This window comes from Notolepis coatsorum (assembly GCF_963971535.1).
Source record: "Notolepis coatsorum genome assembly, chromosome: 2".
NCBI classification, from domain to species: Eukaryota; Metazoa; Chordata; class Actinopteri; order Aulopiformes; family Paralepididae; genus Notolepis; species Notolepis coatsorum.
Window position 1 is genome coordinate 39995883 of NC_140166.1, and position 12570 is coordinate 40008452.

The window sequence follows — 12570 nt, forward strand, 5'->3', positions numbered from 1 at the left end:
TAATTAAACATTAAAACACATGCAGCTTATAGTCCAGTGCGGCTTATATATGTACACATCATTCAATTTAGCTGCTGCGGCTTATAGTCAGGTGCGGCTTATAGTGCGAAAAGTACGGTACATTTATTGTTTTATATACATTGTATATTATTTATATATACACGGTATATCCCTTTAAGCCTGCGTTTGAGTCATAGTAATATTCGCTCTCCTTATTGGATAACGCCCGTAGGCGCCAGACCGCAAGCCCCCAAAGTCAGGTTCAAAGTCGAGCCCAGGCATGTCGCATGTCTCCGACTCGGCGAGAAGCCTTTTCACTCCACGGGCGTGGACTGCTTCGGCCCGCTCTACGTTAAGAAAGGAAGAGGGACAGAGAAGAGGTGGGGCATTGTATACAAGTGCATGACCACCCGAGCAGTACATATAGAACTCCTTCAGACCATGAGTACGGATTCATTCCTCATGTCCTTCCGGAGATTTATATCAAGAAAAGGAAAACCGTCTGCGTTGTTGTCTGATCAAGGGACAAACTTCAAAGGCGGAGAAAGAGAACTGAGAGAGAGTTTCCAGGCCATGGGCCCAGAACTTAAGACCCACCTCGCTCCCTATCAGGTCGAATTCCAGTTTAACCCCCCGAACGCCCCTCGCTTCGGGGGAACCTGGGAAAGAGAAGTCCGTTCCATAAAGACAGCTCTGTACGCCGTGCTTGGGGCCCAGACCGTGGCGGAAGAAGTCCTCACGACAGTCCTCACGGAGATCGAGGGCGTATTGAACTCAAAGCCCCTCGGGTACGTCTCAAGTGATGTAGCAGACGTCGACCCAGTCACCCCAAACACTCTCTTGATGGTGCGGCTGGACCCTGCCCTTCCACAGGTGGTGTACAGACCTGAAGAAGCGAATGGCCGAAGAATGTGGAGATACAGTCAAGAATTGGCTGACCAGTTTTGGAACAGTTTCCTCCTCCACTACCTACCGTCCCTCCAAACCCGTCAGAAGTGGGTAAAGGACAGGGACAACTTAGAAGTGGACACAGTCGTTATGATCATAGACCAGTCACTACCCCGAGCTATGTGGCCGGCCGGCCGCATAAGCAAAGTGATCACTGGTGCCGACGGGAAGGTCAGAGCGGCAGAAGTTATTGTCTAAGGGCGGACTTACACCGACCCGTGGCGAGGCTGATAGAGTTGCCGAAGCTCCCTGACTCCCCTGATGACGACCATGACCCACTGACCTTGTAGATTGCCCTACTCCTCACAACAGATATTGAGCAGTTGACTGGACTATTAATCTGTCTCCCTTAACTAATTAGGTGCGGACTAATAGGAGGCGGCTGTTGTGAAGGGCCAGATTAAAGCTGAGAATCTACATTTATTGTTTTATATACATTGTATATTATTTATATATACACGGTATATCCCTTTAAGCCTGCGTTTGAATCATAGTAATATTCGCTCTCCTTATTGGATAACGCCCGTAGGCGCCAGACCGCAAGCCCCCAAAGTCAGGTTCAAAGACGAGCCCAGGCATGTCGCAACATGCCTGGAGACAGCGTATTGATTCGAGACGAGAACTGAGGTTTGGGACTAGATAATCACTTAAGTATATATGCTGCGGCAGGTGCGAACAGTAGTTGTTCATCAAGTTCATCCCGAGTCAACGTGTAGTGAAGTGAGCAGCAGTGCGTCTAACAGAGCGTTGAGAACCACGTGCGAATGGAATAGTAAAGTGTCAGATTAATGCAGTAACGTCAAGTTCGACTTAGTTTAATGTGAAGTAAATAGTCGTTAATTTATTGTATATCGTGCCAACCACAGTTCGTTCGTGTGTAGCATTACCCAGCGGTTCGTTCGTGTTAGCTAGTGGACCTTAGCCAGTGCACGTGGACTAAATACCTTAGTACCAGCACACGAGGAGGCCTAGTCGGAGAACCTGCTGGACATGTGCACAGGAGAACCAGCGGCGGCGATTGCAGAACCATTACTGGTTGGATTATATTGATTGTGGAACGTGTTACCCGGAGAAGAGCATCGTTAATCTCCACTGTCGTTTGGGATTTAACCTCGTGAGGATCTACATTCGGGCTGGCCTCATGGACCGAGGCTAGCTGGCTATCATCGTTTGCTATCGAGCATTGGATTACAGTTATTGCTTTTGTTGCTGATCGTTGGATTTACAAGGACTGGCTTCTGTACGTGAATCCCCTTATTATTCATTGAATCAGACTGAGTATCCGAACATTCCTCTATCCTCCAGACCTTACAACTCTGGGAGGAACCCATTGTCTCCAGGCGGTACCAGCGTTGCCCTCTATAATTGCTATTATACGCCAGGCGGCGTTAGCCTAGTACCCATCGTAGGAATCATTCTATTCCCAGTGACTTATGCTACTGACTGACTTTATGCCTATTCTTCGCCATACAAGCGCGACCCTAATTCTCATTCTGTAACCTAATGTTGCAGGGCTGTACGTTAACTTTTTTTGCACATAGCACTGGTGCTACAGAGGTTGATAGTTTTGTAGCACAGGCCAAAATCTTGTAGCACAAGTATAAAACGTGTTATATTTGTAACAGTCACAAATGTGCCTATTGTATTTGTGTTATTTAGTTGCAGTGCCATGTTTGGCTGTCATTTAGTATATCGCCATGTGTTATTATTACTATAATAGTAATACTCTCATATGCTATTTTCAATTAATATCATAAACAACATAAGGAATATTAGCATAATTTTGAGTGGACTGAAGGAATGAGTCAGCGTTAATAGTTTTAAATGCAAATAATTTATTGAAACATAGAAGTGGGGTCGGTTGGGACACACACACACAATGGGGGACCCTGATGTAAACAAGACAAACGTCTTTATCTGGTCTGCATCCCCTTAACAATTGTGTGTATTGAGCCGTACTGTACTGTACCCATTCTGCAATCTGTTAAATAAAGTTTACATTCATTCATTCACACACACTGTTTCAACTCACCACCCCCGCATCATATTGTAGTCTAGTCTTCAAACTTCCACTCCTCTCGAAATTTTTTATATTTGAATATCAACATTATCTGTCCATCCTCAGTTTACTATAATATACTCCTGTCCTGAGTCCTGACTAGTGACTTCATCGTCTTTCCAAACGCACGCACGCACACACACACACAGGGAAGGGGAGAGAGTGCCCCCCATTTCCCTTTCCACACTGTGTCTGCTGGCTCTGCCTGATCAGGATTAGCTTGTTAGCTTGCTAACGTTGTAGTGATTGTAATGGTACATAAACGTTAATTTCGGGCGATGTGCGCATAAAGGAATGGCGACGGTGCAAAGCATGTAGATGCATTTGACCCGTTGCGAGAAAAAAAAAACACACCGGACTTATTTCGGGACGTGTAGGCGCACTGCTGTGTGCGCACCAACACGCTGCTCTGCTTGCAAGCACGGATAGGGCGGATATGACTCGTCGAGTTGTCACTGAGTTTTTTCAAAATAAGAGTATCATATGCACCTGAATGTTGCTAGCTGTCGATCCTAGTTATTATAGCTGGAGCTGCGCGTGGGCAGAAATGAGACCCGCTACAGGATTTTCAAAATAAGAGTATCTATATGAACCGAATCCCTATCGCACCAGTGCTAGTGAAGTAAATCCATCCATCGCACAGACAGCTGTTGCTGTAGCACGTGCGAGATATATGTCGCACTGTACACCCCTGTGTTGCATAATAATAAATACCCTCAAATACTATTTCTTTGTCAATGCCGTGTTATTATGAGTGTCCACCATATATTTGATGTACTGTCTGGCCAGTAATTAAAGTACATACATAGCAGTGGTTTAATCTATCACAATCTTTAATACAGTCAGGGTTTTGTAACCCCTCAGTTACAAAAACCAATCAATCCAATTGGAATTCGGTATTGGCCATTGCTTACAGTTTAGTACTCTGAATTGACCCGTCTCAAATATAGGAGGGCAGCACGCTAGTGTTGTAGGACTCGAGTCCAGGACTCGGACTCGAGTCGGAGTCATGGACTGATTTTCAGGACTCGTGACTCGACTTGGACTTTAGCACTGATGACTTGAGCATTGACTGCATACGGACCATCTCTTCTTCCCCGTTGCATTGGAAACAAACGTTAGTTGAGTAGTCATTTCATACCAGAAGGATGTTTATTTGCATAAACAAAGGTCTCGTACAGAATGAAACTAATTGAAAGTCTTTCAAAGGTAAAGAAACTAAATGAATAAGGCCTATCTCGATGCTCTCTCCTCGTGGTCCGCTCTTTCGTTTTCCTCTCCCCAGCCCCCGCCCGGAGGGCTTCTGCTTCTCTCAGTGTGTCCGTCTGTTCTGGTAACACCATTCTTGTTATGAATGAGTACGTGTCCATGGCTTGACTGACCTCGTCCATGTGCTTCTGGGTTGAGCTGCCCCTCCAGGTAATTGGTGATGGCGGCCAGCTTGCCCCTCTTGTTGATCCCTAGCCATGATCCCCCCTCCTTGCCGCATTCCAGGTCCAAACCTGAAAACACAGGAAGAGCATGACAATCAAACAATAATCCCAATAGGGATGTAAAAACATCATCTATTTAGTTCATTCATGAACATAATGCTCTGAACCAATACGGGTAAGGTTTCATTTGCATATATTCAATTATTACACCTTTGAAAAATATTCAAATTCATTCAAATTCATTCAGATCTGAAGTGAGTGAAATAGATAATTGAACTATGGTCAAAATGGGAGATGAGAATCTGATTGTATGCGTGTCAAATCTTTGCCTAAATAAATAGAATCGAATCGTGACATCCCTACTCCCCAATATGTCTGCGCATCAAACTGAGATCGCTTCTAAAGACCTGGAAATCTCATCATCCTGGGTAATCCACTGTGATTCAACCACCAGTTATTTAATTGCTTTCATTGTACGTGGGACAAGAAACGACACAGGCCATCTCTGACAAAGAATGTCCAAATCTGCCAACAGTCTAGAAGGATTTACTGCACATACTTGACCTCTTGAGAATACACAAGTTACAGAATGCTCTTGCTATGACACGTTACGAATATCAATATGTCAAATCGTAATTCTTAACTTAAAATGAATAATGCTCAAACAAACACGTGTCTGGAATCAGTGCTGAGATTATAACTCAGACAGACTGGAGGGGAATAGAAGAACTAAAAGAATTGTAAGGGGGTGGGAGTGGGGGAGGAAATGTCTTGTGGCGTCTGATAATATAATTAGATTTAGTTTTTTTTATGTTCTGTATTTATTATTTTTGTTATTTCTATTGTCATTTCTATAGTCATTGTTGTTATTGTTATTACTATTATTGTCATGTGAAGTCCCGTTTATTATTATTATTATTATTATGGGTGCTACCAAACTTGAATTTGTTTCAACTTGCACCAATGAAATATTTAAACAAACACTACACAAAATTATGAGTGTGACACTAATTATGGGGTGACGCGACAGTGGCTTGAGAGGTAGAGCAGTCGTCTGGCAATCCAGAGGTTCCTGGTTCGATTCCGCGCTCCTCCCGGGCACCGTGCCGATGTATCCTTGAGCAAGACACTTAACCCCTAATTGCTCCCATCGTCGGTGTGTGAATGTGTGAGTGAATGGGTAAAATGTGAGTAACAAATTGTAAAGCGCTTTGGATAAAAGCGCTATATAAAAAGCAGCCATTTATTAATTAAATAATCAAACAATAGGGTGTAAAGGTACATGTATCCGTACCGAACCGAACCGTTCAGTACGACTGTGTACCGAACGAATACAACTGTATGTTAACCACTAATAACCGCCCACCGGGGGCTGTTTTTTTCACAATCTAATATAAATATTTTTAAAAAAATTATTTAACAAATCGATTATTAATTTCAATATAGAATATTCGTTGACAGCCCTACAAGTACAATTAGTTACTGCACACTACATCACCCCTGAGTGGAACATGGAAAGCCAAACTTTCCCCCACTGTACTGAAAACCCGTACCGAACCGTGTTTTTTGTGTACCGTTACACCCCTAAACAATACATAAAGTGATTGAGTGAAATATTTATACAATGCACACAAAAAAAAGCAAATGAGATCACCAGACTATCGTATGTGTTCCATTATGTCAAAATAGTCACTTAAAACCATCCATCACTAAAACTAGTTTAGGCTCTCTAACGACAGGAAATACTGGGGACGCTCTAGGTATACCGTACTTCCTGGGGATCAATACAGACGTGCCCACTTTAGGCTGACACAGATCTAGAGAGTGAAGGGGGTGTTATTCCTTAGGGAGCTGAGAGAGAGACAACATTACCGCAGAAGGAGAGAGATAACGTTACCTAGACCTCACATCCCTCACTCGTCGCGCTACGTTTTCCCATTTCTATGGGACCCTGCAACTGCCCCCTCCATCTTCCAGATAAGCCTGAGCCATTTATTTCTGCGATCAATTCAAAAAGGGCCCACTATTTATTGTGAGTGTTGACCCTGCTATCACAGGAAGGAGGAGACAGGTGAACAACCAAGGCTATCTCTGTGTTTTCTTCCTCGACAAAAAAAAAAAAGGAGATGATTATTTCTTGGCGGAGCTGTATTGTGTATTGGACTGCATAATATCAGTCAATTAGGCTTCCAGAAACAGGCAAAAGAATATCGGTGATGCAACCGTTGTCAACTACGCCACAAAACTATGGAACAAACTGCCCAAAAACATCAGGGAAGCCAACCCGCTAAATATATTCAAAAGACAAGCATTTAATGCTCAAGCCTATTTTTCTGCACTTCCTGTCAAATTCACGTGTCAGTTCTATGGTAATTTTATCTTACTACCGCTTATGCATTGTGCCGCCTAGACTGATAACACAAACACTGTGATTATTGTATTGTAAATTTTATTTGATTGATTTATTGTCTATTCTATTTTATTGCACTGCACTATTGCACCATTTTACTCTGTTCATTCTATTTTAGTCTTTTATCATTATGTGTTGTAGCTTCGGAGTACCTAAACCACACACAGACTTGTGGTAACGTACTTACCGGCGACGGCTGGGGTATATTCCGTACTGAGGGGTGTGTGCTCCAGGGCTTCTCTTGGTGTCAAAACAGTACATAGGGATTTTTTGTTATGCAATAATAAAGAGTAATCTTCACGGGGTGCCCTCGTGGCGCACCACGTTAGTGCATCGCACACCTACGCGGCCGTCCCGGGTTCGCTTCCTGCTCCCGGTGACATTTGTCGCATGTCTTCCCCGCCTCTTCTCCCGTTCATCCTCTCCTCATCTGTCGGTCATGTCTGACCATGAAAATTGAAAAGCAATAAATGCTACAAAATAAATCTAAAAAAAAAAGAGAGTAATCTTCAGGTAAAAATGACTAGACCATCGTGGGTTCGAGTCCCTGTGATCATAAATCACAAAAGCTAAAGTGGGTTCGAGTCCCTGTGATCATAAATCACAAAAGCTAAAGTTGAAAGGATGTGTATCAGTCATAATCAAACTGTAAAAAGAGGCCTATTGGGATGTTAGATCCTAGTATGAAAAACTGGGATTTAATGTTCTATGCCTTACCTTGACTTTGTCTATTTTGCTGCCATCTATTTTATGTCTGCACTTTTTGGTAGATTGTGCTCATTTTATGCCAATTTCTTTTTGCTGCCGTGAAGCACTTGGAGCTGAACTTCTTTATGAAAGGAAAGGTGCTATAATACAGATACAGTTTATTATTATTAAAGAGGGTTAACTGCAGGCCGGGCTGCTGCTCAGTGGGGCACATGGGATTCTGGGGCCAAGGGCACAGATGATTTAATTGAAAACTAAATAGGAAGTTAAAAGGGATACCGATTTATCAGAGACCTGAAAAAGCTAGTGCAAGTGCTTTCTGGATGGACTGAAACGACTCAGAACGAGTGTCCCTTTAAAGTGAAACAGACAATTCAATTATATAATTTGTGTGTTATTCCTGTGGTCTAACAACACAATCCAATCAAATCAATGTTTATCAACATGATCAACTGTCCCAATACACCACCGGGGCCCTATTCCCCGTACCTGGTTCAACTAAGTCGATCAAAAGTCCCATTATCCAGATTCAATTAACCTGATGTTTGAATCCGCGCTTTTCCTGTTCCTCGAAGGTGGATTCAGTCTCGTTCATTTGAACCAGACTTGAGACTCAGGATAATTGCGCGCGGCAGCTGAAAAGACAGCAGGTGTCGATCGCAGAAATCCTGATTTTCTAACGGCATTGATTGATTGATTGATTTAAAACTTTATTAACAGATTACAGAATGGGTACAATACAGTACGGCTCAATAGCCTCGCAGACATGCATATCTATAGGTTCATTTTAAGTCCCTCATTACCCCAATAAATCAGATTATATTTCTTTAAATGTGCCTGCTGGCACTAGGCTTAATGGAATGAATAATCAAATGAGATCTTGCTAGCGAAAATAATTTGTTCAACTCTTTCAGAATAAGGATAAAAACAAGCCCAAATAGTATATCTAATTGATACGAATTATATTATGAGGATATCTGTAGGCCTACTGTATGTGCTTATGTATTATGTACTATATAAATATTATACATGGTTCCCAAAGAGAGGCTTGGAGGGAGGCTTGCAGTTACACTATTAATCAGGTTTTAATCTGTTCATCCATACATGCATTGAATTGATTAACCTTCAGTTTATACCAGTGACACCTCATGTTCATCATCAGATAACAGTGCTTGAAATGCATTCTCAAATTCATTCATCAAAACGTCAAAGGCTCATTCAATTTATCAAGTCACGTCACGTCATCAAATCCATCAAACAGCGCATCTCCTCATATATTTTAAACCCAGTTACAATATCACAATAACGTGTGACACTGTCACAGTGACAATGATACAATTAAACACTCCACAGATTCAGATTCCTCATAATTCATATACACAATCTGCGCATAGACGCTTCAGCTTGAATGAAACACAATCCGGACGCTCCGTTAAGCAAATACACAGCAAAGAATATGAATCTAATCAGAGCCAAATGCCCGATAGGTTTCATTCTGTTTAGTCCATTATTAAAATAACTGTGTGTGTCGCGAGCACCGTATCCGTATAAATATGACATGCATAATAGGACAACGTAAATTCATAGGCTGAATATGATTTATTATCAGCGTTACTGCAGACCTATTATTTTACATTTCAAACAAAGCACAAAAACATAATTCAGAATGGTATAATGGGATCTAGACTGTGAGAAATATTTCAGGAAGGGAGCTGGCATTTCTTTGTGAGGGTGTGGCCATGCAGGTTATCCAGCTAACTGAACTAAACCCTGCCCTCGAACAGGTTCAAACTTTCTGATCTGTTACCATGGCGATTTAGAAAATCTGATGTCAGAGAACGGAAATGTCTGGCTTAAGTCAAGCTATGCTGAAAATTATCCGGCTAACTCAGTTAGCCAGGTACGGGGAACGGGGCCCAGAGAACTAGGACTTGAACCTGTGATGTAGTTAAGATGTAAACGTGACTGTGAAAGCACTGAGGGGGGGCCCGGGGGGGGGTTCTGGCTCTGATTGACAACTCATAAAAGTACTATAAAATAAAGCTTATGGACATAAAAAGACATTCTGTGAACATCGGCAAAACTGGTATTCCATTCAAGCTATGGATTTGACGTCTTTGTAAAGAGATTTCTACATCTTGTAGAAATGATAGGTTTCAAGTCCTTGTCCTCCTCATTCACAAATTATTGGCTAGACTGTCCTATCAATTCTCAAAAAGGTAAAAATTACTCTTTAACACTGAATATAACTGTTAACACATTCTGCGCCAAGAACGAGTTAACTCGTTATTGCCCGCCAATCGAATAACGCCAACAACGAGTAAACTCGTTTTTATGATCGTTATTTCTTTTATTCGCTATATCCATTCATAATTCATGGCTGCAGCCTCTGCAGACCCTGCCTGAGCTGGCAGACGGTCAAAGCAACATTTCATATATACACGAGGAGACATGATACCAATAATCTAGCGTTGATTTCAGGATGATTAGATAATCAGCCTAAAAATTACAACGTGATAACTGGATTACACTAAAATGCCTTTTTCTCATCCTTCATGGGATTTACTCAAAATCACCGAAACCATACTCCTATTCAAAACGGTATAAAACGGAAATGTACGGATGAAAAAACAATCTGTTCTTTGCATGTTGACCAGAAGCAACTCACTGACAGTCGACGGCGTTATTAGATCCATAGCTATAATATAAAATATAGTTTTAGGACTCGCAAGTTTGGCATTCTAAAACTATATCCATTGAATAACGCACTGGGGCTGAAGGCCATCAGCGCCCCCTGCTGCTGGCGTCCAATGTGTTAAGGTCAACCACATGCATTAGTCTATGAAGTATGAATAAATAAATACAGCTTAGATAAATAGAACACAACAAAACTTCAGTATGCCTAATAATAGATTCAGTATTCAAATGTCACACACATGTTCTCCTAATGCAGGAGGAAAAGGAAAGTTGTGACTCACATACGAGGAAAGTAAAAGCAGCCGGTTTAAACCAGCTTCAGAAGAAAGACACATCTCGCTCTTCTCAACCCCTGTACTGTGGCACCTTCCGTTTAAGAAAACATTGATCACTTCAAAGGGACACAAAAGCCCTTTGATTCAGCCCAAAATTGGTCTGTTGACATCAATGACGTGTTGCATTGTGTGTTGTTGAACTTCTGGGTGCACTGGTGATGAGTCACCCAACACACACACCCCAAACACATATTATAACTCAGAGCTACCTTGGATCATCACCGTTTCTGCTGCTACACACACACACACACAATTAGGGCTGACCTTCGATTTTTTTTTTGGAATTCGAAGCTTCGGGGGCCGAGATTCGATTTTAATTCTAATCTTCTTTTTTTTATGTTGTGGGACTTGTACAGCACTTTGTTCAACTTTGTCAGTGCTGTAAAGTTTAAACCTTTTTAAATCTTAGACAAACAAAACACTTTGCTTTCATGAAATATTGTAAGCCGTCATTTGAGGCTTTATCAAAGCAGCACAATGAACACAAATCTGTCAGTGCAGAGTCCGACCTCATCTTAAATAACAAACAGCACTCATCTTAAATAACAAACAGCATTGCTTGTTGTAGTTAACACTTTAACTGCCGAAAACGCCGGAACTCGTCATCGTCATCGCCATGCTCAAGTTGCCGCGGACGCCGTAACTCATCTTTGATATCAATATTTCAAAAATCTGTGATCAGAATCATATTTCCCCTCTGCAGCCTTGACACACAGTTCTGATCTCCTCTCAATCCTCTAGCGGTTCAAGAGCGCCATCTGGTGGCCGATCGGCAGATCGAAACCGGATGTCAACCTTTAACCCGGCAGGACTCACTCCATATGGGGTCCGGGCACTCGCTAATGTTAGAGAGACTCAGTCTTCACACAGTGAACATCGATCGGTGGAAATAACGCGAAAAAACAACATGATTTGGACGTATATACTATTATACAACCTGGAAATAGATCGGGTATTTCGACATCCCATAATGGAAAACTGTCTACTCCACGCTGATCGCCCAACGGCCCGAGGAGACTGGGGTGAGTTTTAGCGTGTAGTATTACCGTGTTCGATATAAACTGCTATGATGAACATATGACGCACATTAGATGAATGGTATAACGTTGCCCACGGAATTATAAACGCCCCCTCGCCCATCCGGTCAACATCAGATGACGTGTAGTAACTTCCAGAACCACATCCAGTTGAAATTTATTATCTGGCACAGATCACTATCAAACTGTATTTCATCATCAATATAATGCATTTGGGGCTATAAATCACGTTCTGGAGAAAGCTGCAGAAAGAGATGAAAACATACTTATACTTTAGACCATATTTTAGTATGAATATGTGAATGAAAAAGTTTAACGTTCATACACCCTGAACAATACATATAGGACATTGAATGGGCCCTAATAATGGCAATCTAGCAATAGAATTTAAAAAGTTATAGCCCTGCAAAGAAGGGGAACTTCTCCATAGACAAATAGAGCTGGCAAGGGATGGTATATCATGAATTTAACCTCGGCAGTTAAAGTGTTAACAAAGAGAGGCAGAGTTGATTTTGCAAAAAAATATAATAATAATATCATATTATTTTTTTAATAATCAAATTTAATTTTCATATTCGAATCCCATGCCCATCGAACGAAGCTTCGAAGTATTTAAGACAGCCCTACACACAATCATATTATAACTCAGAGCTACGTTGATTTATCACAGTTTCTGCTACTACATACAGACTGTGGTTACTGTATTATAATTTTGTGGTTACTGTATTATAATGTAATGCTTTTTCCATTTGCTCTGCTGCTACTTTGTACACACTACACCCAGACTGTGTTCATAATATTATAATCTAGGGCCATGTGCCATATTAAAATACTTTATGCTGCCACTCTGCCATACTAGGATTATTGTATTATAAATATATTATATTTTAAGTATAGTTTTTTGCTGCTACCTCTAATACTATTGCATCCGTTTTGTCCTACT

General features: G+C 41.6%; 1 protein-coding gene across 1 annotated transcript in view; it reads right to left on the reverse strand.

The window, feature by feature from the left end:
- Positions 1-12570, reverse strand: part of tango2 (transport and golgi organization 2 homolog) — a 76185-nt gene that overhangs the window by 40914 nt on the left and 22701 nt on the right. Inside the window, exon 4 of the mRNA XM_084307366.1 lies at positions 4390-4509. Within this exon, the coding sequence (XP_084163492.1) occupies positions 4390-4509 (120 nt within the window). The remainder of the gene's footprint in view (positions 1-4389; positions 4510-12570) is intronic.